The 27,099-nt window shown below is 45.3% G+C and overlaps 1 protein-coding gene across 1 annotated transcript in view; it reads left to right on the top strand.

Moving 5' to 3' along the window:
* The window catches only part of LOC124554855, a 1,084,893-nt gene that overhangs the window by 667,483 nt on the left and 390,311 nt on the right, over positions 1-27,099 (top strand). The window contains exon 4 of the mRNA XM_047128521.1: positions 24,784-24,917. Coding sequence (XP_046984477.1) covers positions 24,784-24,917 — 134 coding nt within the window. The remainder of the gene's footprint in view (positions 1-24,783; positions 24,918-27,099) is intronic.

Below are 27,099 nucleotides of genomic sequence, written 5' to 3'. Positions count from 1 at the left end.
GGGGACGATTTTAATTGTACACATTCTCCCAAGGATCATATTCCTCACCACTCGCCATGCCCAGTTCTCAGCGCTGTCATTCCCGAGCTCGATTTTGGATACCATCTAAGCTGAGTGACCGGGCTTCACGCACTTCATGGAACATTCCTCTCGCAAAACTGACCGGATACATACTTCCCGTTCTCTCAGGGATGCTGTTACGGCAGCTGAGTTATGACCCGCAGTATTTACTGACCACACTGCATACATTCGTACCATCTCGTTAGGACGCCTACGCATATGGCGCAGCCGCAGCCCGTGGAAGTATTACACCACTCACCTGGCCGCACCGGAATGTCAGGCGGCGTTGAGAGACACGAGGAGACTGTGGACTGTGCCTGCAATGAAGAGGGGCGCAAACGTTATCTTTACATTGGTGGTCTGGTGGGTAAACTATACCAAGCTGAGTCTTCGGTGCACCTTGATAACGTTTAGTAGCCAGATGATTGGCCACAGCGCGAGCGAAGAGTGTGACATTGTCACGTCAACACTTAGAAGTGACGATCATTCGTACGCGTCAAACTGTCGGAACCGCCAGCGAATGATCCTCAATCTACCATGTATCGATGGAACGAAGGCTCGAGTACAGGACTTTGATCCATGAGGTGATGACAGAAGATGGCTTACGCCACGTCAAGCAAAGGGACATGAGGAATGCATACTTTATCCACAATTTTCACCTGTACGCAGAGAAGAGATCCGACCTGGAGATCATTGCTTCTGTCGCTGGTTTGAGAAACACAGCGGTCACTTTGGAACTCCAACGGGACCTGGTAGAATCGGTGACTGAAGAAGAAATATTGTATCCCATAGGAAAGGGGCAGCCAGCAACACACCAGGGCCGAATAGGTTCCCCCGGAATTAAGCAGTACGTTTGAGAGGCTATTCGACAGCTATATTTCAAGAGCTCATGAAGCCAGAGATGCAACTTCTGGGTACCTTTGTGGAAGATGTCTTCATCCCGATCTCGAGGAGGACAACGTATTACAGACTACCGACCACTAACGTGTTGAACTGTGATATGAAAATTCTGGAGGCTCATATTCGGAGCACGGATCTGGCATCGTCGGACGCACAATATCCTCACCGCACTGCGTCGCTACAGAGACCAGTTTGCCTTCGCCAAGATGTGTTGCGACCCGGAAGCGCTGGCGGCATTTTATGGCGTCAGTCATATTCACTTAACTGCGGTCCTTCACGAAGTGCACCAGCCAGGCACTCTCGTCGAAGTGGTGATCCGTCTCCTACGCAACACTGAAAGTGCTTTTCTACGGGAGGTTGTCGATCACCTGGCAGATTCGCAGGTCTGTCAGACAAGGATGCCTTTATCGACGATACTGTACGCCTTACAAATTAGAACCGTTGAAGTGTGGTCTGCGAGACCACCTCACGGGAATGTCTATCTGTTGTACAGTGTTCAGGGGCACCGGGTACGCGGATGACCTGATGTTAACGTTTCGTGACGGACATGATGTCTGCGGAGCCATGAATTTGTTATCAATTTATGGTGAAGCTTCGGGGACCTGTGTTGATGTACATGTATCCGTGGCGTTGAAAATGGCATTCAGATGACACCTGCAAGAGTCGTCCCACTCACATGTGCGATGTAATCCTCTGTCTTCATATTGACTTCACGGACTAGATCTCACACACGACAGCCCTTAACTATTGCAGCCACTAGCAGCATATCGGTGCTGGACTTGTGGATTATCGCCTTCAGGCTTTGGACCTCCATCAACGGACCGAATTTATTTATGTCTGTCAGGAATCACGGATTCCGCAGACGCTACCAATCGAGCAGTGTCTATTTACATTGGCGTTCATCTCAAGCTTTGGCGATGATGCCTGACCAGTCTCATAGGCTTACTGATGGAGGCTGTGACACCGTCTTTCCTTTACGCTTCTTTAGCAAGATACCTGTGTCATTATCCTATGTTCCTATTTTAGGACGTTTTATCTGTAGTATAGCCATCTACAGGCCATTCTCCCTGATTCTCGTTTACCGACTGCCAGTGACACGTACCGCGCCCTGTTTCGCCGCCCGTCGCCAAATGTCATCGAATTGACATATCTTAACGTGCATTGGGGGGTAGTATGGAGCACTATAAACAAGTTAACGGTAGATTCAGTCGATCGTTCGATCTGGTACGTAACGGGGAACAAAAAGCAGAATATTGGAGAGGGACTCCGTAGGATCCATCTTACCGCAACGTTCAGTATACAGCAGAATATCGGCTACATTGAGGGCCGGCGAAGAACATCTGTATTTATTGCGTCAAATTTTGGCTCTCTTTGTACGAGTGTGCCAGCTTCTGGCGATTCATTCACTCTCCTCTACCCGAACGATGTTTATTACGTGAGGACGAAACACGACGCCGTCATGTGGATCAGAGACCACGCGATACATTATTTGTTTGGATGTGGTGTCACAGTTCTCATGAATTTTTGATCTATTTAAACGATCGTGATTGAGGTACTGTGAAGAATCCCAAGTACAGCCAGTTCTAACGATATCTACACGACATTACGAGAAGACATGCCATGCAGATGGGGCCGCGGTTGCCGTGGAGTACTAACACCACACGTGCGGGTTCCAGAAGTGTTCCCAGAAGTGTTTGTTTCTTTTTTTCCCAACCACTTAATAAGTATCCCTTCTTCCCTTAAATTCTTGACGGCAGAGACACGTAATGGAAAAGGCGAAAGTATCTTTTGTTAGTAAATAAATGAATATTCTCCAGTGTCCATTTAACCCTTCCATTTCTTTCTGTTTGGCAACCGAATTAATTTGGCCGAGCCTCGCCCATTTTTCCTCTTACCCATATTGCCTCCGGGATCATTCCAGCACTTGGATGGGTGACAGTCCCTTTAACCAGCGTACTGTTGACAACCTTCCCTTTGCCTTCATGGTAGAGGTGACAGAAGGGATGCTGGCGTACTGTCCCGGACCGCCAGTCTTTCCGCTAATATCTTGGACTAAATTCCAAAACTCTCGGTAATATCACATGAAGAGATAACATGTGGCACTGCTGATTGTGATCAGTTCGTCGGACGGGGTCGTTGGACTCGAATGATAGGAAAAACCTTCCCAATTTGGTGGCTACACCTGCCCTTCGGAGCCTCTCAGCAATTCATGCCATACGGCTTTACTTTAACAATTTCATTCCAGTAATATTTTCTGCACGGGAAACAATTCCTTTATTCTCTTCTGTTCTTATTTAGCCAGTATAATTCATCTGCATCTACGTAAGTTCTCTTTAAGTCACTGTTAAGAGCGTGGCAGAAGACAGTCCTTGTTTAACTCATATGAAGGATCTGTCCAATCCATTCACTGCCTCTTAGCGAACTGCCATTAGTTTGATTTTATGCTCACAGTTCCTACAGGAGCAGTATGTTTCGATCTCAAGAATATTCATTGTCTCTTCATACTGAATCATTAAATTATGTTTGTTGATTTCCTCAGTGTGTACGCAGTCTTCTGTTATATTTATGAAGAGACAAATGCTCGTTTAACACACCATGAATACTGGGTCACGAATGTGTTCTTCGTAAAATATTTTCATTGTCGAATAGAGATTGATTGAAAATTATTTTCAACTATACAATAATTTAACAACTAGATGAATGTATTGATCGGAAATTAAGTTGTAGGGACTGTCATCGAAGTATACGAAGAGCAGTAGAATTTCAGCTGACGTACCAGGAGACGGAGCACTTATCCCAGTTTCTTTAATATTTTAAACAGGAAGCCTGTCGAATCAAGTAAATGTTTGCATACTCCTCATAGACATACTCGTAAATATTACTCATGCGGTACCTCATGTGGAACGAGCTACTAAGTAGTGGCTTCTCAAATACATTTGGAAGAATATTAGCATTTAAAGCCAAGTAAACGAAGTAGTAAATACAGATCGATCAGCCAGCCGGTGTGGCCGAGCGGTTCTAGGTGCTACAGTCTGGAGCCGCGTGACATCTACGGGCGCAGGTTCGAATCCTGCCTCGGGCATGGATGTGTGTGATGTCCTTAGGTTAGTTGGGTTTAAGTAGTTCTAAGTTCTAGGAGACGGACTGATGACCTCAGAAGTTAAGTCCCATAGTGCTCAGAGCCAGCTACAGATCGATAACAAACTCGAAATTCTTTTCTTCTCAAAGGAATTATCCGACATTAGCCATAATCAATCTGGAGAAACCACGCCATCACCTGAAGCGCTAGCAATGAGTGCTCTAGCGAGGCTGTTGTTTTTCGCTATAAATTAGTGCCAGAGTACATCACGACGAAAATTGGAATCGTGCTATTGTTTCCTGACCTATACATACTGGTAATGGAAAAGTCAAAGCACTTAAAGAAAGCTGAAAGTCCTTATGCACACACGACAGCCTTCAAACACCCAGTATTCATTTCGTTTTGGTATGAGAAACATAAACATCAACATAATCGAATAGGAAGAGAAATTTGAAATTGTGTAACCATCATGAAGCATTATTATATTTAAAATTTTTAAATACTCGAAAACTATTATCTATGTTGCCTTTAAATGGTGAACCGCATTTCCTCTATGCCTAACTGCGATTTGGAAACTGGGTCTTTTCATAGAATAATACCCAAATTTATACAATTATCGTCTCAGTTAGTTTTATTTTCTTCACCACTGATCCACCTGACGATGAGGGTGCGAACTCACGAAAGGCGGCATGTAAGAAATTTGAAGTGACTGACACACTTGTCTTTTATATTGGCATGCTTACTTATGCCAACAAATAATAGTTTTAAGTATATTTTACGTGTCAACATGGACGAACTAATAAGGGAAGTCTTCGATTCATTATCGTGTTTTTCGTTTACCTTTTATCTTCAGATATTTTGTAACTCCAATAAGTCTAGACAGTGTCCAATTATTTATTTTATGCTCATGGTTTACAGGCTTTTTGTCTATGCTTCCAGATAGATGCCCCGTATGCAGTTGTAGCAATTCCAATTCTCGTGTACGTGCGAATAAAGTTATAGGTAATTCCACCCACTTCATATTAGTAGGACACGAAAATATGTGGCATTTTACGTACAGACTTCAAGATCTGAAAATAAATCATGATTACAAACTACACTGTGTAGTAACTTCCACTGCAAATTTTTAAGTAGAGAGAATAATGTTTTCATCTTACGTGCCTGAAGAGCTTTTCAGTCTTTTGTTATATTCTGTCTACATACGACTTACAAAACCTAAGGTGTAATGTTCCATCAAGGTCAAAACTAATACAACAGAAAATTCTCACCAGCTGTTTTGTTATCTTGTAATATCTATAAATAGATATAGCGCTGAGTTTTTTCACAAAAGGAACTGCCATTATGGAGCCATAACACACAACAGCAGCCTTTAAAATAACGTAGTTTATTGTAGAATTCCCTCCGTCAATTCCCCTATGCATAAATCATTGAAAGCACATTGTCTACTAATTCACCCGGAACAAGTTTTCTCGACACTTATTTTTGCAATTCAGCACCTTACCCATTGTACAGAATTAAAACTTTCTGTTCACACTGATTGCATATGGATTTCGAAACGTCATTTCAACACATCGTTCGGTCTAGAAAATTAGTACTTCCATTTCTAAGGAAATACGCAAATTTGATTTTTCTAAGAGAGAAAATCCGTGGTATTTAATTTATAAAGTCACAACGAATGTGGGTAGATAATCTCTTCAGTAAAGATGACATAACAAAGGTCACATCCAGTGCTATGACTTTGAACTGTGCGTAATATATATTTAGAGACATATAACGTTTCAAGACACTGCTTTAGTTTTCTAAAATGACCATTGAATATACAGTAAAAATTGCGGATATGGCTCATAAATATGCATTCAGCTATGTGGATTTTTTGTTACCATCAGTTAATTTATGTCACAGAGTCTACGTTTATGGCGAAACTACAATAAAGATAAACTGCCAGATAAATATTTTGCATATTTTTTATATTTCATGCCGAATTATCGTTACAGGTATTGAAATTTATTCCTGAAACTCAACGGAACTGTAGGTATTAATGTACCATGTAGAGCGACATATGAAAATTTGTCCAAAATCAGGACTCGAACCCGAATTTCAGTCTTATCGCGAACGGTCGCCTCATTACGTATGCTGTCCGAACATGCTCACCGGACAGACCCAAACTGCCATATGTCACACGCCTATCTATTTTTTCTCATAGATTATTAACTCGTTTACCCGCATTCGCACACTCGCTCTTCTGTGGGAAGAAATAGATGGCTGTGTGACACATAGATGTTTGGGTCGGTGTGAGAAGCGTGCTAGGATAGCTTAAGTGGTAAGGCGACCGCTCGAAACAAGCGAGAAACCCTGGTTCGAGTCCCAGTCTGACACAAATTTTCATATGTCACTTTATGTAGGACAAAGAAATGGTTCAAATGGCTCTGAGCACTATGCGACTTAACTTCTGAGGTCATCAGTCACCTAGAACTTGCAACTAATGAAACCTAACTAACCTAAGGACATCACAGACATCCATGCCCCAGGCAGGATTCGAACCTGAGACCGTAGCGGTCGTTCGGTTCCAGACTGGAGCGCCTAGAGCCGCACGGCCACTCCGGCCGGCTATGTAGGACATCTATACCTATTACAGTTAAGATGAAACGCAGAAATAAACTTCATTATTTTAAATTTTAGTACGTCATCAGATATAAAAAATATATATAAAGCGAAGACGGGCCTGTGAGGAGAAATGAGAATGACTGTCTATGTCTTCTGAATGTCTTGATTTTAAAACCTGCACGGAAATCACGAGATGTGCGAATGTGGGTAAATGAAATAGTAATATATGAGAAGAAATAGCTAGGCGTTTGACATTTGGGAGTTTGGGTTGCTCCGGCAAGTGTGCTCGTAAAACCCTAAGTGAACAGTCGGCTTTCGGCCGTGGTCGCGTGCGGACCGGCTCCCCGCGCCCGACAGCGCACCGCTGTTGTTTATTTCCTCGTCGCGGTAATTCGTGTTGTGTAGCGTCCATTATTACTACGCCTCATGGCGCAATGTTACTGCCGAGCGACACTTAGAGTAACATTCCAAGCCGAACATGCATAACCACGTGCTTATGAAATTGAGCAGTTCATTCGCGAAGAGCTATGTGTGGACCCTCAGGAAGTGATCGGTTCAAATGGCTCTGAGCACTATGGGACTCAAATGCTGTGGTCATAAGTCCCCTAGAACTTAGAACTACTTAAACCTAACTAACCTAAGGACATCACACACATCCATGCCCGAGGCAGGATTCGAACCTGCGATCGCAGCGGTCGTGCGGTTCTAGACTGTAGCGCCTTTAACCGCTCAGCCACTCCGGCCGGCAAGTGATAGGTATTCACTTCTCTATCACTAGCAGTATCGTCTATATTAAGATGACGACGGAGAATACATGTGCTGAGGTAGTTCGACAACACGCACACGGACTCAAGTTGAAGCATTCTGACGGGAATATTGAAGATCATGCTGGTTTCGGTCTTCGAAAAATTCGGGTCTTTGAGCTTCATTTCGCATTGCCACAAGACGTGGTCGTCGAAGCCTTCCGCCCCCACGGCAATGTTGTGAGGTACATCGACGAAAAATGGCAGACGTTCACGACATACCACGAGCTGAATGGTGTCAGCCATATCAAACTCCAGCTCTCCAAACACGTACCACCGTATCTGCTGATAGGTGGCATGTGAGCCATCGTTGTATGAAATGGTCAGCCGCGGACGTGTGCCGGTTGCGGATATGAGGGCCATGTTCGATCAGAATGTCTCCATCGACGTTTGCTCCAGGTCCCGACCAGTGACACAGCTCCCAAAGCGACCGTCACTTCTTTACCAGAGAGCTACGCCACAGCCGTACGCAGCCCCGATGTGTCACTTCAGGAAACGCCTGTTCTCTCCCTGGCACTCGCCACTGGAAATGACGGTGCTGCCACGGCCTCACCGGCACCATCTCCTCCAATGGCTACGATACCACCAACTCTCAAGAGCTCGACGACCAGCCCGCCCACTGTGATGGACACCGATGCGAGTGCTGTGCCTACCTCTGCTTTTCTCCAGACAGACGCGACCTCGGACACTGAACTTCCACATTCTGATACAGAGCAGCACCTCCGAAAGCAGCGGTAGCCCCGAAAACGGAAGAGGAAAAGTAAAACGCCATCCGACGACACACTTCTTCATGAGACATCACAGGCAGTGGAGCGGATACAAGACAGTGATCTTCTTTCGAGCACCTTGACGGCAGGAGTGGCCCCTCCTGATGCCCCATCCGAGGAATGATCCCGCCCAACCATGATGGATTCCATGGAGGGAGTGTCCCTGGATCCCGCTACAGCAGCGTCACCACAACTCGCCATCGATGAGTGCGACAGTTGCTTGCCATCTGTACCAGTCCCCTGGGCTGATGATGTCGACGATGGAGCCGATTGAGATGGTGGCCCTCCCAACACGCAGTGCTCCTAGGAGGTGCCTGACTCACATTCCACCCAGTGGATGCCGCTACAGTGACTGCGTCGGATGTTAGACGCCAGCCAGACATCTCTGCCAGAACATCTGTGCCTATGGTGGGAACACACCCACAACACTACCGCACCGCGACGTGAATCTGGCCGCCATTCTGGCTTCCCACAATCTGGCAATGTTCCGAGAGACCATTTATGCTACTGATGTCGACATTTCCCTCCTCCAAGAAGTGATCGTCGCTGATTTCTATGGCCCCACTGTCTATACTGCATACATCTTCCATGTTTATGACTACTGTAGTGGAGCCCGCATCTCGTGGTCGTGCGGTAGCGTTCTCGCTTCCCACGCCCGGGTTCCCGGGTTCGATTCCCGGCGGGGTCAGGGATTTTCTCTGCCTCGTGATGGCTGGGTGTTGTGTGCTGTCCTTAGGTTAGTTAGGTTTAAGTAGTTCTAAGTTCTAGGGGACTGATGACCATAGATGTTAAGTCCCATAGTGCTCAGAGCCATTTGAACAACTGTAGTGGAGTCACCATCCACCTCCGTTCTGGACTCCCTGCTGAAGATGTATTGTACCTTCCTAATGCTAGAGGTATGGCTCTCACGCTGTTCGACGTCCGCGTCCTCACTGTATATGTGCCGTACGGCTCCATTCGATGTCGTGATCGAACACCTTCTTTGCTGACGAGGTAACGCCGCTTTTTGAAGGTCCGTGGATGAAATGGTCCTCAGCGGCGATTTAAAATCCACACAAGAGCCTGATGACCAACTTCCATGTCATTCCGCGTATGCGGCCCTCTCCGTCATCATCGACAGGCCTCAGCTTGTTGACACATGGACAAAGGTTCAAGGCACTCGTGCATTCATCCAGTCGTCCTCACCGTATATACCTCACACATTCCCTTGTTGCAGACACTCGACCTGCCGAAGTATAGCCTCTTGCTTTCTCTGACGACGACGCCTACATCTGCGATGTCATTCTCGCCCAAAAACAGGTGTAGCACAGCCGCGGCCTGTGGAAATCAAACGTTTCCCACCTGACTGTCCCTGATTGCCAACGGATCGTTGAGGATGCGTGGGCCTCCTGTCGCCGCCGTCGCTCCGCATACACATCCACCTTATCGTTGTGGCTATCCTGCGCGAAACCAGCTCTACGCAGGGCACTGATGGGATATGGCAAAGACTTCAAAGCTTGGTAGGCGAGCACCATGGACTTTTATTATGTAGTGCTTCGTGACTGCAGTTCGATGGCATTCTCTCCTGTCTCTCAGACGACAGTGCGTCGTGATAAAGCGCAGATCTCGTCACTCATGCGACGACGCTTGGAAGGGACCCTCATCAGATCCTGCACCAGTGACAATATGCCTCACGAAACGCCATCGATGTACCACCTCCTCAATGAACGCCGATGTCGTTCAAATGGTTCAAATGGCTCTGAGCACTATGGGACTTAACAGCTATGGTCATCAGTCCCCTAGAACTTAGAACTACTTAAACCTAACTAACCTAAGGACGTCACACAACACCCAGTCATCACGAGGCAGAGAAAATCCCTAACCCCGCCGGGAATCGAACCCGGGAACCCGGGCGCGGGAAGCGAGAACGCTACCGCACGACCACGAGCTGCGGACTGATGTGGTCGTCGTCGAGCTCTCATCCACGACCTCACCGATGCGGAAGGACAACGATACACTACGCAATGCGCCATTGTCTTCGCTTTCTATTCTCATTCCTGCCGGCTGTAGGCTGCCGTCCCACATCCCCGACCTTAATTGAGGAGGTAGCAGCTCTGACTGTCAACTCCATACGAGACGATGTGGCTCAAGAACTTCAGGAACAAGTGACCTCCGACGATGTTCTAGATGCTATCAAAGTGAGAGCTGCCAACAACACCCCCGGACCTGACGGCCTCCCCCTCGAATTTTATAAGTGTTTTAGCTATCTTTTGGTACCTACTTAGACGTCCATCTGTCGTGACCTGATGTCACCCCCATCGACAATCCCAGCCACCTTCCTCGATGGGGTCATCATCCTGGTCCCTAAGCCACTTGACCGATCACGGATCTTTGATTACCAGCCCATCACTGTACTAAACAGTGACATGAAAATTTTTACACACTTGTTGGCCACACGACTCAAGAAGGCAGCAAGATACGTCACTTCTCTTGGTCAGACTTCGCTGGGTGGTGACAATAACATTCATACGGCTCTTTGCCGTTACAGGGACATTATCGCGCTCGCGTGGTCACAACATTTACCTGGCGCATTAGCATCGCTTGACTTCAGTCAGGCATTCGACCGTGTCGATCATACCTTTCTGAAATCGGACCTCCAACACATGGGTTTTCCGGCTCGAATAGTAACAGTGGTAATGCGGCTCTTGAGCGGCACGACTGCAAGAATACTCTTTAATGGTCGCCTCACCGCGCTCCTAGCGATCGAGCACTCTGTCCGACAGGGTTGCCCACTTTCCACGATACTGTATGCTTTGGCATTAGAGACCCTACTCGAGGGACTTCACCAACGCCTTGGGGGCCTGACATTGCATGGGCACCGCTTCTGTTGTACAGCCTATGCTGACGATCTAGTCCTCTACGTTAGCAATGAACACGATGTTGGCGCGGCTCTAACTTAGGTTCGACGTATGGGGAGGCATGGGGCAGTTCTCTTAACATTTCCAACTGGTTCAACTGGCTGTGACCACTATGGGACTTAACATCTGAGGTCATCAGTCCATCCCCTAGAACTTAGAACTACTTAAACCTAACTAACCTAAGGACGTCACACGCATCCATGCCCGAGGCAGGATTAGAACCTGCGGCCGTAGCGGTCACGCGGTTCCATACTGAGCGCCTAGAACCACTCGGCCACTACGGCCGGCTAACATTTTCAAATTTAAGGTTCTGCTCATTGGTGACGATCTACCTGAGAGATCTGCCTCTCCTCTAAGTGTGGCCACCAACGTCCGCTGTTTGGGCATTGATTTTGTGAATGATCTCCGTCGTTCAACGCCAACCAACACTAGACGTGTCCTCCAAACGATCAGGGCTCGCCTTGTGGACCACCGGCTTAGATCCCTCGACAACGTACAACGCGCGCAATACGTGAATGTTTACCACGCCTCATGCATCCCCCATGTGGCACAAGGATTCCCGGTTCCTATTACCCTAGCACGTCGTATGTTGATGGCGATGGGATTCTTAGTCTGTACCGAGATGTTATTTAAAGTTCAATATTCTTCCCTTGCCCTCCAGGGGGAGCGTGGTGGAGTGGGATTATTCGATGCACCAGACAGAGTTACGGTACTTTTTGTTAGCTTCCAACTCAAAGTCTTTCGACGCTGCCCGACGATCCTGAACAGACTGCTTTTGCATGAATATGCGCCGGTCTCCATGTTAGCCACAGTCATGTTATCAGACATTCCACTCGCCTCTTATCACTTTCGGCACTTCTTTCTTCAATTAAGCTACATTCAGCATTCCTTACCTCTTCCACCTATACTCCGGACAATGACTGTGTATGACACATTACAAATATGTCGAACCCCCAACCTTATCGAACACAAGTTTCTCCAGATCATATGGTGTCTTGTGTGGAAAGCAGTGCATGCTAGTTTTCTCGACACTAGCGTTCAGTCCACCTCGAATATCACCGTCAGTAGCAAACAGATCAACCAGTTTCGTTTGCACCGCATACGCCTGGCAGGCACACGCCACTGTGTTGTAGAGGACACAGACGCTCATCGATTATCATGTGGTCCGTCGTCGGATGTCTCGAGGATCGCGCAGCGTATCTTAGCTTTCCTTACCCTACAGACACCTGCTCAGATCTCTTTTATGATGCTTTACTCCCGGATGTGATACATTATCCCGCAACATAAACTAACGCTGTGAACTGGATATGCGGTCATACGGTCCGCTACCTTTTTGGTCCCGATGAGAAATCAGAACTAGGTTATTGGAAGTACCTCAACGATCTACACTGTGCACTTGTTCACAACCCCAGATACAAGCAGTTCTTTTCCAATTTTCAACGGAGCGCCTTTCATTACCCGCCTTCCAGCTGGAACGTCCTAGCCATGAGATGCTGATGCTTTTTTGCCGACATGATGTTCTGAACGCACTGCGGAATCTCCATTAAAATTTAGAGAAAACGCGTTTTGATGTTCCGCCAATCGGAAGGCGCTAGCGACTCCTGGAATTCTGGTACATAGACTTATTTAATAAAAATAAATAAAAGATCAGATAAATAAATAAATAAATAAAAATATACACACAAAAAACGCAAAAAGCAGAAAAAATCCAATAAAAGAAACTAAAAAACGAAAGCTCATACATAACTACTTTCATTTTTATCGCTACTCTCTGTGTTATTCTCCCCTACCTTCTTCCTTTCCTACACCCTTGTAGTAGAAGGTTAGTTGTTTTGGGATAGGCGTAGATAGGCGCCAACGCCTGAAGAGGTGAATTTTCTTTTATCTTGGCAAGTAAGATTTTTAGAAGTCTCGTATCCTCCTACAGATACTCAACAACGACACTTTAATATACACTACAGTGTTATCAGAAAACTTTCGCAGACTGTCGTTCAATGTCTCCGACGGGTCGTTTACGTACACAGAGAAGAAGAGCGGTTTCATCACACGTACTTGGGTACGCCTGGCGGTGTCTTTGTCAGTGATTAACGTTCGCCGTTCAGACCAACTTACTGCTTTCTACTGCCCTAGACATCATCGAGACACTCAAGTTCAAATGGTTCAAATAGCGCTGAGCACAATGGGACTTAACATCTATGGTCATCAGTCCCCTAGAACTTAGAACTACTTAAACCTAACTAACCTAAGGATATCACACAACACCCAGTAGACACTCAAGTGTGTGAGAACCTATTCCGTACGCTATAGTCTTCGTTTACTGCCTACAGTGCGACATTGTGTGTCAAACGATGCCCGAGAATATTGGAATATGTAATCTACTTGTTGTATTCATCCATGCTTCACTGGATATTGTGCGAGTATGGGAAAGCAAAGTTTCGAACGGTTAGTGCTTTCTAAATCCATATTGATTTGAGAACCCTAACTTATTTGTCTTAAAGTAATTTATTCCATTGTCACAGTCACGTATCCTCCTATAGTCACTCTACAACTTCCCGAATATTTTCAAGAAAACCCTAAGAAATTTCGGTCTTGTGTCAAAGCAGTAGGGGGATCAAAACAAAATGTCCAGACACTCTGTGACCAAAATGGTACTGAAACAGAGGATGACAGACTAAAGGCCGAAATACTAAATGTCTTTTTCCAGAGCTGTTTCACAGGGGAAGACTGCACTGTAGTTCCTCCTCTAGATTGTCGCACAGATGACAAAATGGTAGATATCGAAATAGACGACAGAGGGATAGAGAAACAATTAAAATCGCTCAAAAGAGGAAAGGCCGCTGGACCTGATGGGATACCAGTTCCATTTTACACAGAGTGCGTGAAGGAACTTGCCCCCCTTCTTGCAGCGGTGTACCGTAGGTCTCTAGAAGAGGGTAGCTTTCCAAAGGACTGGAAAAGGGCACAGGTCATCCCCCTTTTCAAGAAGGGACGTCGAACAGATGTGCAGAAGTATAGACCTATATCTCTAACGTCGATCAGTTGTAGAATTTTGGAATACGTATTATGTTCGAGTATTATGACTTTTCTGGAGACTAGAAATTTACTCTGTAGAAATCAGCATGGGTTTCGAAAAAGACGGTTGTGTGAAACCCAGCTCGCGCTATTCGTCCACGAGACTCAGTGGGCCATAGACATGGGTTCACAGGTAGATGCCATGTTTCTTGACTTCCGCAAGGCGTTCGATTTAGTTCCCCACAGTCGTTTAATGAACAAAGTAAGAGCATATGGACTATCAGACCAATTGTGTGATTGGATTGAAGAGTTCCTAGATAACAGAACGCAGAATGTCGTTCTCAATGGAGAGAAGTCTTCCGAAGTAAGAGTGATTTCAGGTGTGTCGCAGGGGAGTATCTTAGGACCGTTGCTATTCACAATATACATAAATGACCTTGTGGATGACATCGGAAGTTCACTGAGGCTTTTTGCGGATGATGCTGTGGTATATCGAGAGGTTCTAACAATGGAAAATTGTACTGAAATGCAGGAGGATCTGCAGCGAATTGACGCATGGTGCAGGGAATGGCAGTTGAATCTCAATGTAGACAAGTGTAATGTGCTGCGAATACATAGAAAGAAAGATCCCTTATCATTTAGCTACAATATATCGGGTCAGCTACTGGAAGCAGTTAATGCCATAAATTATCTGCGAACATGCATTACGAATGATTTAAAAGGGAATAATCATATAAAGTTGATCGTCGGTAAAGCAGATGCCAGACTGAGATTCATTGGAAGAATCCTAAGGAAATGCAATCCGAAAACGAAGGAAGTAGGTTACAGTACGCTTGTTCGCCCACTGCTTGGATACTGCTCAGCAGTGTGGGATCCGTTCCAGATAGGGTTGATAGTAGAGATACAGAAGATCCAACGGAGAGCAGCGCGCTTCGTTACAGGATCATTTAGTAATCGCGAAAGCGTTACGGAGATGATAGGTAAACTCCAGTGGAAGACTCTGCAGGAGAGACGCTCAGTAGCTCGGTACCGGCTTTTGTTGAAGTTTCGGGAACATACCCTCACCGCAGAGTGAAGCAGTATATTGCTCCCTCCTATGTATATCTCGCGAAGAGACCATGAGGATAAAATCAGAGACATTAGAGCCCACACAGAAGCATACCGACAATCCTTCTTTCCACGAACAATAAGAGACTGGAATAGAAGGGAGAACCGATAGAAGTACTCAAGGTACCCTCCGCCACAAACCGTCAGGTGGCTTGTGGAGTATGGATGTAGATGTAGATGTAGGTGAATAATTCAACAGAAAACTGACGTTCAAGCTATTGGCCTGTAATTCTACTACTCCGTTTCTGTAATCCTTTTATGTACAGGTATCACCTGCGCTTTCTGGCAGTCGCTTGGGGCTTATCACTGGGCGAGGGATGCGTGATAAATACAAGCAACGTAAGGCGACAATACCGTACACGCTGTAAAACAGAATAGAGATTCCACTGGGATCTGGCTACATCTTCATTTTTGACTCTTTCAGTGGCTTTTCTTGGCGTGATAGGCCTATTTCTGAGCTGTCCTGTCACATTAATGTGACCACCTGTCGCAAACCTGAATAACCAAGCTATGCAGTACGAGACTGCAGGAAGAGAGTTCTGGAACGTGCCGACAGGGATGTGGAGCCATGCCTGCTTCAATGCCGGGACCAGATGCGCTAAGTATCTCGGTTGGGATCCGTGGCAGAAACAGCCCGATGGAGGTGGTCCCATACGTTCCCGATTGGATTTGAATCCGGGGAGTCTGGCGGCCCGTGGGGGGGGGGGGGGGGGGAGAGGACAGGACGGTAAACTCATTCTGGATCTCTTCGAGCCACGCACGTACAGCGTGATCTGTGTGACTCCTTGCATTGTCCATATGGTAGATGTCATATTGCCGAGGAAAAACAAACTGCATACAGGGGTAGACATAGATCCCAAGGATTGATGAATACTTGTGCTAGTTGTCGTGCCTTTCACAATGACGAGAACACCCAGGGAATGCCACAAAAATATTGCACAGAGCATAACGCTCTCTTATCGTTGCTGGGTGTTCGTGTTCAGACGTTTCACACCGTGCATGCCTACCGCCATCTGTCCGATGGAAAATAAAAATTGAATCATCTGAAAAGACCACATGTCAGCACTCAGTGGACGTCCACTTGCGGTACTGGAGTGCAAATTACACCCTTCGTTGCCGACAAACAACAGTCAGCATGGGTGCATGAACCAGACGCCTGCTTTAGAGGCCCACACGGGTCAACGTACACACTGAACGTTTGTTGAGGAGACACTGTTTGCAGTTCCTTGATTGGTGTCGGCGGTCTGAAGATTAACAGTTGCACATCCCTGCAGCCGTCGTTCACCTCCGTCACCTGTGACCCGTGATCCTGCTAGTGGCAGTTGCACGTTGACGTCAAACATACACGTTGATCACACTGGTGTGAGTAGAAGGTGTACTCTTTCATACGAGGTCTGTGTGGCGGTCAATCTTTGGTGTGCCTGTAGGGTCCTCCTGCGTGATTTTAAACGATAAATGTAAAACTTACCTTTACATTTGTTGTCTTCTTACGCTGATGTATTGGCCACCAAGTTTCTCTTGACGTGAACACCTATCAGTTTCGTTAGCGTGTGGTATCTATATTTCCCAAAATCGAACTCCTTTTAAAACTTAAAGAGTCAAATAACGCTTTGATCTTATCTAATTCACACTGTAATTACGTAATATAGACTGGGGGAGATGACTGTTTCACGACCACCTTGTCCGAACGGTAGATAACTAGTTTACATGTTTGTGGCATTTTTTTTTAATCGTCGTTATGGATGTTGTATTTTGAGTATCTTTAATACAGAAGAAATCCATTCCTACTGATGAAGAATACTGTGAGTTCCATGATGGATGTTAGGTGTGCCTGAAGATACTGGAACCTTTCAGGGCTATATCGCAGCTCATCATGCACAGAGGTTGAACACATGCAGCTTATTACATGTTTGAGTGTTTGAAAAATCGAATCATTGGTGTGAGAAACGTAGGAGCTTCATACCGACGGATCTCACTGACAGTCAGTTGTAGAGCATCGGCTGCAGAATGATTGGTGCATAGATGTACGGGTGTAATACACTCCTGGAAATGGAAAAAAGAACACATTGACACCGGTGTGTCAGACCCACCATACTTGCTCCGGACACTGCGAGAGGGCTGTACAAGCAATGATCACACGCACGGCACAGCGGACACACCAGGAACCGCGGTGTTGGCCGTCGAATGGCGCTAGCTGCGCAGCATTTGTGCACCGCCGCCGTCAGTGTCAGCCAGTTTGCCGTGGCATACGGAGCTCCATCGCAGTCTTTAACACTGGTAGCATGCCGCGACAGCGTGGACGTGAACCGTATGTGCAGTTGACGGACTTTGAGCGAGGGCGTATAGTGGGCATGCGGGAGGCCGGGTGGACGTACCGCCGAATTGCTCAACACGTGGGGCGTGAGGTCTCCACAGTACATCGATGTTGTCGCCAGTGGTCGGCGGAAGGTGCACGTGCCCGTCGACCTGGGACCGGACCGCAGCGACGCACGGATGCACGCCAAGACCGTAGGATCCTACGCAGTGCCGTAGGGGACCGCACCGCCACTTCCCAGCAAATTAGGGACACTGTTGCTCCTGGGGTATCGGCGAGGACCATTCACAACCGTCTCCATGAAGCTGGGCTACGGTCCCGCACACCGTTAGGCCGTCTTCCGCTCACGCCCCAACATCGTGCAGCCCACCTCCAGTGGTGTCGCGACAGGCGTGAATGGAGGGACGAATGGAGACGTGTCGTCTTCAGCGATGAGAGTCGCTTCTGCCTTGGTGCCAATGATGGTCGTATGCGTGTTTGGCTCCGTGCAGGTGAGCGCCACAATCAGGACTGCATACGACCGAGGCACACAGGGCCAACACCCGGCATCATGGTGTGGGGAGCGATCTCCTACACTGGCCGTACACCACTGGTGATCGTCGAGGGGACACTGAATAGTGCATGGTACATCCAAACCGTCATCGAACCCATCGTTCTACCATTCCTAGACCGGCAAGGGAACTTCCTGTTCCAACAGGACAATGCACGTCCGCATGTATCCCGTGCCACCCAACGTGCTCTAGAAGGTGTAAGTCAACTACCCTGGCCAGCAAGATCTCCGGATCTGTCCCCCATTGAGCATGTTTGGGACTGGATGAAGCGTCGTCTCACGCGGTCTGCACGTCCAGCACGAACGCTGGTCCAACTGAGGCGCCAGGTGGAAATGGCATGGCAAGCCGTTCCACAGGACTACATCCAGCATCTCTACGATCGTCTCCATGGGAGAATAGCAGCCTGCATTGCTGCGAAAGGTGGATATACACTGTACTAGTGCCGGCATTGTGCATGCTCTGTTGCCTGTGTCGATGTGCCTGTGGTTCTGTCAGTGTGATCATGTGATGTATCTGACCCCAGGAATGTGTCAATAAAGTTTCCCCTTCCTGGGACAATGAATTCACGGTGTTCTTATTTCAATTTCCAGGAGTGTATAATAAAATATTGGAATAGATGATATAAAATGTAGAAATGGGAGGCTTTTTAAAATGTATTGAATTAATGAGATTAATTTTTTTGGCATGAATGACGAGTACAATAAGCTGAGCTATGCCTGGAAATAAGTTCGTATTAGTTCATATTATTTTGCAGGGGGAAGTAATTTCTTTCTCCGCTGTAGATTTGTACTTACCCTTCTTTATAATGTTACTTTTGGTCGCCGTGTTCAGCTTCGAAGTCTCGACCGTGTTCCCATTGAGCTTATCGGATCTTCGTAATATTCCAAAGTACACAGGTGGGCTTTAGTTCTTGTAATTCTCGTACTATTTGAAATAACAACTCACACGACCTTTCTGTTAATAAAACAATACCGTATTTCCTAAACGGTGCACATATGAAATACATACTCCTCACTTATTCATAGCGACCCCAAAATGGCGGTCTACAATTACTCGCTTAAAAATGGCGTGCTTCTCACTCGTTCACTAGCTGAGCGTGAACCCCTCCTTCCTCCTACTGGTACAAGGAAATCTCCTCTCTTTTTTAACAACTGAAAATCAAAGTTACATGACGGTAGGCATGAGCTCTATGATGGGCTACCGCTTCATCTTTTCTCTTTGCCTTTAAAGAAGACGAAAACATAAAAGGAATGCAAAAGGTTTATCGCACAGGGTGGTTATAGCCAAACTTCACCTACTTGATCAAGTGTAGATGGAAAACTATTTACAGCATGGGTTCCGTAACTTTACAGGAATAATGTTCGTACTACGCCCGAGGATTTGCGTTATTAGTAGTGTTAGGGCCATGAATTACCGTTAGGCATCGGTGCAGGTGCGGCGAAGCACGGATGAAACACAGGTATCACTGAGCATTACTGTTCTAGACAGTCAACATGGGTCTATAGAAGGTGAGCAGGGCTTTACTCATAAAGCTGTTTTATTAAAACAACGGCAGTAGTATTACTGCCGTTCACGGGCATCGACTTGTTAAAGGAATACCGAGCGGTCCTCTTTGTGCACTGGCGTTGAAGTACATGATTCGCTAGTTCGACTTAAATGGCGATTTGGGATTAGCTAGTGGAAGAGGCCGACGGTCAATTGGGCCACATATTGCTGAAGCAGTTACTGTTGCCATGGTTGAGAATGCTGGACACAATGTGCGATCTCCAAGCAGTTTACTCGCTGTGAGGCGACAGCTGAAATATGCACTCCATCGTTCGAAATGTGTTCCGAACAATTGTGAAATGGTATCCGTGCGTACTTCACATTACTCTCAACAATTGCCACGTGACGCAGACATGCTAGTAGACTTTGTAATTGCATTTCGTGCAGGGATTGAAGTTGGCGGCATAGCCGCCATGGTAACAGAGAGCGGTAATGCGCTGCTTCCTGGACTCGGTTAGGTGCGCCGGCCCCGGATCGAATCCGCCCGGCGGATTAACGACGAGGGCCGGTATGCCGACAAGCCTGGATGTGGTTTTTAGGCGGTTTTCCACATCCCCATATGTGAATACCGGGCTGGTCCCCATGTTCCGCCTCAGTTACATGACTCACAGACATTCGAGAACGTTAGCACTATTTCATGGTTTACACTAGATGCAGACAGCAGGGGTACACTACTTACGTCCTGGGGGTTCGGGGTGGCGGCAGAAAGGGCGTCCGGCCACACCCTCTAACTAACACTGCCAAATCCGAAATAACAAGGCCGACCCCCCTTGAAGTGCGACAAAGGCCCAAAGAAAGAAAGAAAGAATTGAAGTTGCCGACATGTGGCCCTGGATATTTTATGGAGTGCTGAGCACACTTTGAGCTCACTGAGACAGTGAAAACTCCCAATTGTCGCATTTGGGGACCGTCACTGTCAATGAGTGTTCATGACGTTCCCTTGCCTAGTGAACGGTTCCCAAGGACCAAGGACATGCAGCTTGATCGGCACACATTACCGTGATGTGCTTTGCTAACATGTGATTCTCTTTCTACTGGAGAGATGTCTTTTGGACTCTGCTATTTTGACACGCGGTGGAGTTCCAACACATATTGCTCGTGTGGTCGCTCGGTTACTCCATAACACTTATGGCGAAAACCGAATCGTTGGCAGATCGTTCCAAGCTGCGTTGCCACCAGTATCACTGGATCTGAACCCCTGTGGTTTCTGGCTGTGGAGTTGCTTGAAGGACAGATGTCATCAATGGGAAACGATGCAGGCTGACGATGAGCATAGCGAGGGAGGTAGCCAACATTCCACCTCATACGTTTTGCGTAGCAGTAGAGCAGTATATTATGTCGTTCCAGGCTGTTGTGTATGCAGATGGCTGTCACATTGAGCAACGTTTATGACCTGGAACGTAAACGTGGCACGGAACCAACATCTGCTACTCTTTCATGACGAAATCAAAATGTTTTTCTTTCAGTGGGCTATCTGTTATTTCTCTTCCACGTGTCCTTACGGAAGTTTCCACAAAGTTTCATTGTCTTACAATCACTCGTTTTCCACAGGGATCGTCTCACGTAACGAAAGTTTAATTCTAACCAGTGTGCCACCACCTGGGCTCATAAAAAGCTAATGTTAGTTCTAAATACCAATTTTGTTCCAGACAAATATAAATAAACAAATTTCGTCGCTCATGTATGATAATCAACGATATCACATATGATGACTGATATGTTAATGTTTGAGTAAACTTGATTTATTTTGCTAAGAATGGATATTTATGAAACTATTGAGGCTGAAGAATGTTGGTGTCAACTATTGAACGGCTGTTGGATCCATGGATCTCGCGATATAATCAGAGTTTGATAGCTACATTCACTGAAAGTTACTTTACTTCCAACACTTCTTTAATCCCTTTAAAAATATGAGGCTCCAACAAAAACGTAACACATATACTCTTATGTCTAGCTTGAGAAGTCGCATACATCGAATCGGATGAATCGATGTGCAGACCAGTACAGGGTCCGCACTATATTCCTCACTAAAATGGAATTCCATTCCTCCTTAAGCAACTTTATGTTTATAACTGAGCATTTAGCTTCTCACTGAGTGGTCAAATGGCTTTATTCACATCTGAAGTTCCAGTATAAACTTTTTGCGGTGAGTGTTGTTTTCAAGGTCGTTGCACACGTCAGTAAAATGATAGCAGGTATCCCATGATTCTTTCAATATCTGAATAACATAAATGTATTAAAAGTTGCGCTACAAACGCCTGAACGATGGAAATGAATCAAATAATGCAGATATTTAACAGCTGTCAACACTGTTATATATGAATTTGTGATTCTTCTCGCCATTTTCTCCATTGTATTATTTGAGTTACGCCTACGAATCGCCTTCGTCAGGTATATTCAGCAAGTTAGTGAAACATGTAGGGAGGAGGGTGCTAGATGTAAGATGTGTTATATTCTATATTTATAACCTGTTCTGTTGCTTAACCATCCAGAGATATTGCGTGGTAGGATTAATCGTTATCAAATGTTGTATATCACTCAGATATCCGTTCTAAAATAATAAGCAACTTAATTCCACGAATCTCATGAACAGCCTGCCGAGAGCGGTGTTTTGTGATTTAAGCATTATGCTAGGCGTGTGATAGTAAGCAGACGTCACACTTATTAGGCACACCTACCGGACACAACACAAGGAAATAATGGTGTAGATTAAACGTACGAGAGTGACGGAAGCTACAAGCAATGGCAGAATGAAAATTAGGGAAAGGAAATAAGATGAAGAACGTGAAACCTTAGACGAGAATGTTCCTGCAACATGTTATTAGTAAAAGATGTAAGTCTGAGCTGAAATGTAAACGTTGAATATAAACTCCCGACACCTACATCTTATGGCGATTATTTAATACTCATAAATGTTATTTAGCAAGAGAGTGAATATGATGTGGAAGATTATAACCGATAGATGTTGGTAGGTAAAGAATAACGATCTATAAGCGGAAAGAAATTTAAGGAAATGCTCCAAATTTTACAGAGAGCGGGTAAGAAAACTGCAGGTACCATGACACCTAAAATTGAAATACAGTAAAATAAATATACTTCGTATAATTGATATGAGAGTAATACAAAGAACGTCTCGTTCCGCATTAAAAATGAGAGACACCAAATTACACTGACTTGCAGAAGTAAATATTTTCGGCCATTGATTAAAAGTGGAAAACTTAAATCACATTAATTAAATAATTATGTAAATTTCACTTGTGAAATAGAATAACATGATAGCAAAGTTAGCCAGATCTTTATTTTAAAATGTGTAAATTGCTGTGTTTTTACTGTTACAGAAGCAGCGAAAAAAGCACCAAATTTAAAAAAAAACGCAAAAACCCTAAGATTGGCCAAGTTTTGCAGAAGTTCGAAATATAGTGCGTACTTCAATGCGAGATGCTTTCAATAATTTTCACAACAAAACTCTGCCTCGAAAACTGGCAGAAATCCCAGAGAGGTTCTGGTCGTACATAAAACACACCAGCGGCAAGACGCAATCAGTAACTTCATTGCGCGATAACAACGTTGAAGTCACTGATGACAGTGCCACTAAAGCAGAGTTATTAAACACGATTTTCCATAACTCCTTCACCAACGAAGACGAAGTAAATATTCCTGATTTCCAATAAAGGACAACTGCCAAGATGAGAAACATAGAAGTAGATATCCTCGGACTAACGAAGCAGCTTAAATAACTTAATAAAGGCAATGCCTCCGGTCCAGATTGTATACCAGCCATGTTCCTCTCAGAGTATGCTGATAACATAAGCTTTATATTTAGCAATTATATACAATCGCTCGCTCACAAAAAGATCCGTACCTAAAGACTGGAAAATTCTAAAGTCAGACCAATACCCAAAAAGGGAGTTAGGAGTAATCCGTTGAATTACAGGCCCATATCACTAACGTCGATTTGCAGTAGGGTTTCGGAACATATACTGTGTTCGAACATTATGAAGTACCTCGAAGACAGCGATTTATTGAGTCGCCCGCAGTGGACGAGCGGTTCTAGGCGCTTTAGTCCAGAACTGCGCGACTGCTACGGTCGCAGGTTCGAATCCTGCCTCGGGCATGGATGTGTATCATGTTCTTAGGTTAGTTAGGTTTGAGTAGTTCTAGGGGACTGATGACCTCAGATGTTAAGTCCCATAGTGCTCAGAGCCATTTGAACCATTTGAACTAAAAGAAATCAGCTAAATTTCGATTACGCGATAAATCATACAAATCTGAAGACTGTAAATTCAACTAAATACTCAGGGATTACACTTACAAATACCATAAATTGGAGCAATCACATAGATAATTTTGTGGCTAGAGCCAGCCAAAGAATGCGATTCATTGGCAGTACACTTAGAGGGTGCAACAGGTGTACTAAAAAGACTGCTTACACCACGCTTGATCGCCCTATTGCTGTCCAGTGTGGGATCCGCATCAAATGGGACTGACGGATGACATTGAGAAAGTACAAAGAAGGGCAGCTCGTTTTGTATTATCGTGAAGCAGGGATGATAGTGCCACAGACATGATACGTGGACTGGAGTGGCAATCATTAAAACAAAGGCGTTTTTCGTTGCAACGGGATCTTTTCATGAAATTTCAATCACCAATTTCCTCCTCCGATTGCGAAAGCATTCTATTGGCACCCACCTACATAGGGAGAAATGATCATCACGATAAAATAAGAGAAATCATGGCTCGCACAGAAAAATTTAAGTGCTCGTCTTTCCCACGCGCCGTTCTAGAGTGGAATGGTAGAGAGATAGCTTGAAGGTGGTTCATTGAACCCAATGCCTGGCAATTTATTGTGAATAGCAGAGTAATCAAGTAGATGTAGATGTAGATGAATAAATCATAAAATGTAACGTAACTCAAATAGTACACTACCTAGAATAGCGCCAACAAAGCGTCTTCCAGATACCAATTCAGCGTCTATTACTTTATAATACAATTGGACGCCACGGAGCCATTAGACGTTTATGAGTTTATAATGCAATAGGCCGCCGCGGATACAGCTCAGTAGTGTCTCTTTCGCCAACGATATGTACTGAGACTCTGTAGTTTTCATGCTTTTGCTGATAACGATGTATGATCTCTGGTTGCAGGTAACCCGCGTGCAGATCCCGTTCTGGACGGCATTCGCGAGTCCTACTACCCAGGCGACCAGGTGGTCGCCACTTGCACTGCCGCACCTTCACACCCACCTGCCAACATCCTCTGGTACATCAACGGCAAGCTTGTGAGTATCGAGGACGTCCGCTGCTCGCATTTTGTGGATCAGTTGCTCCATCAGTATTATGAAGGCAACTAAGACAAGTTATCATTACTTTACAAAATTTCATATGACAGTTCTTGAGTGGTTTAGAAATTTCAGCTTAAAATTTTATCGTAATGAACCAATAAGCTCAACTCCAGACAAATCTATAGCCACTAGTAATCGACTGTGCTCTACTTTGGTGTTCATAGTCGAACGTGTTCCTGTTCAATATCTCGATGATGACATCATTATTATGCTATCACATGGTCAAAATATATTCTCCTCTTTCCATTTGAATCAATTAAGCACTACTGCTTCCTAGTTTCTACACCTTCTAAATCATATTTCATAATTTCCTTGCAACATTCAGTTGCCTAGAATCCTTTAGCACCGAATCTTCCGTTAAAATTTACATGCTTTGCTTCTAAAAGCTTTCTCTTACTCCTCGTTCACATCTTAAGGTTGCAGATTCGGGTCTACTTCACCAAATATAAATTTATGATGAATGCAATTAAAGAACATTCCTGAAGGTATATGTGCTCTTCATAGAATTAATTTAATGTTCAAAATTAAAAATATATAAACGTCGTGTGATTAGGGCCTCCTCGTCGAGTAGACCGTTTGCCGGGTGCAAGTCTTTCGATTTGACGCCGCTTCGGCGACTTGCACGTCTATTGGGATGAAATGATCATGATTAGGATAACACAACACCCAGTCCCTGAGTGGAGAAAATCTCCGACCCAGCCGGGAATCGAACCCGGGCCTTTAGGATTGACATCCTGTCGCGCTGACCACTCAGCTACCGGTGGCGGACGTGTTCAAAATTTATCTTCGGAAATGTCTGGAATCTCAGACAGAATAAGACGACTTATACTAGAAAGAAAATACAGAGTGAATCACCTAACTCTTGCACCACAAATATTTCGGACATGAAAGGCGCTATCGGTATGCGGTTTTGGCTTAATAAAATTCTAGGGAGGACACGTATTTGCAGCCAACGCGCAGATTTTGAGACGTTTAAGAGAGTGCAGTTATTTACAAGTGTTACACATTTTTAATGGGAAAATGCCTATTGACAGTAAAATTCTAAAAGTATCATAAATCAGAATGTCAGTGTCATTTTTTGTAGGAAGCCAGTGCAGGAAATTTACCAGTTATCGCAATGTGAACGTTGTAAGATGGTGTTTCCTAAAGAGGAAAGTGGTTTATGGTGAATCTAGGAGGAATGCTGTTTGTTCGTGTATCATGTGCGCAGAAAGATATCCCAACAGACACCAAATAATTTGTGAAGCTCGTCAATCAATTACGTATAAGCTGTAGCGTCGCTCCTAAAATGCGTAACGGAACGAGACGTGTGACTGGAGAGGAGGGTGAAATTAATGTTCTGGCTGCTGTAGCAGTAGAACCGAAAATTAGTTCCCGCGTATTCTCACGAAGAGCATGAGTGAGGCAGGTGTACTACGCATTCTCCATTATCATAAGTTCCATCCCTATCATATCTCTGTTCATCAAGTGCTGCATGGAAATGATTTTGCGAATCGTGTGAACTTTTGGACATGGGCATTAAGACATAATACTCAGGAGTTGTCATGTATCTTGTTTATAGAAGAAGCAACATTTTCTAATCATGACCAAGTAAATCTCAGAAACGTGTGCTACAGGGCTGTTGTCAAACCTCGTTCGCTTCGTTAGGTGGAACGTCAGCGTCCGTGGAGTTCAAAAGTGTCGTATGGGATAGGGCACCGTCATCTCATAAGCTCATTTTCTTAGAGGGAACGCTGAAATGGGACAAGTGTCTCAGCCTCCACTGCTCGGCCAGAGTGGCCGAGCGGTTCTAGGCGCTACAGTCTGGAACCGCGCGACCACTACGGTTGCGGGTTCGAATCCTGCCTCGGGCATGGATGTGTGTGATGTCCTTAGGTTAGTTAGGTTTAAGTAGTTCTAAGTTCTAGGGGACTGATGACCACTGCAGTTAAGTCCCATAGTGCTCGGAGCCATTTGAACCATTTTCTCAGCCTCCTATCGGAAAATCTTCCACAGAAGTTCGAAGACGTTCCCCTTCAGACTAGAAGGAACCTGGAGAATCAACATGATGGCTGTCCAGTCAATACTGCATGAATTACGATTGCATGTCATGAAGGGTTGTTCCCAAATCGATGGAGTT

The sequence above is a fragment of the Schistocerca americana genome, chromosome X (assembly GCF_021461395.2).
Source record: "Schistocerca americana isolate TAMUIC-IGC-003095 chromosome X, iqSchAmer2.1, whole genome shotgun sequence".
In the NCBI taxonomy this organism is placed as follows: Eukaryota; Metazoa; Arthropoda; class Insecta; order Orthoptera; family Acrididae; genus Schistocerca; species Schistocerca americana.
This window is presented reverse-complemented; position numbering and strand designations above follow the sequence as displayed.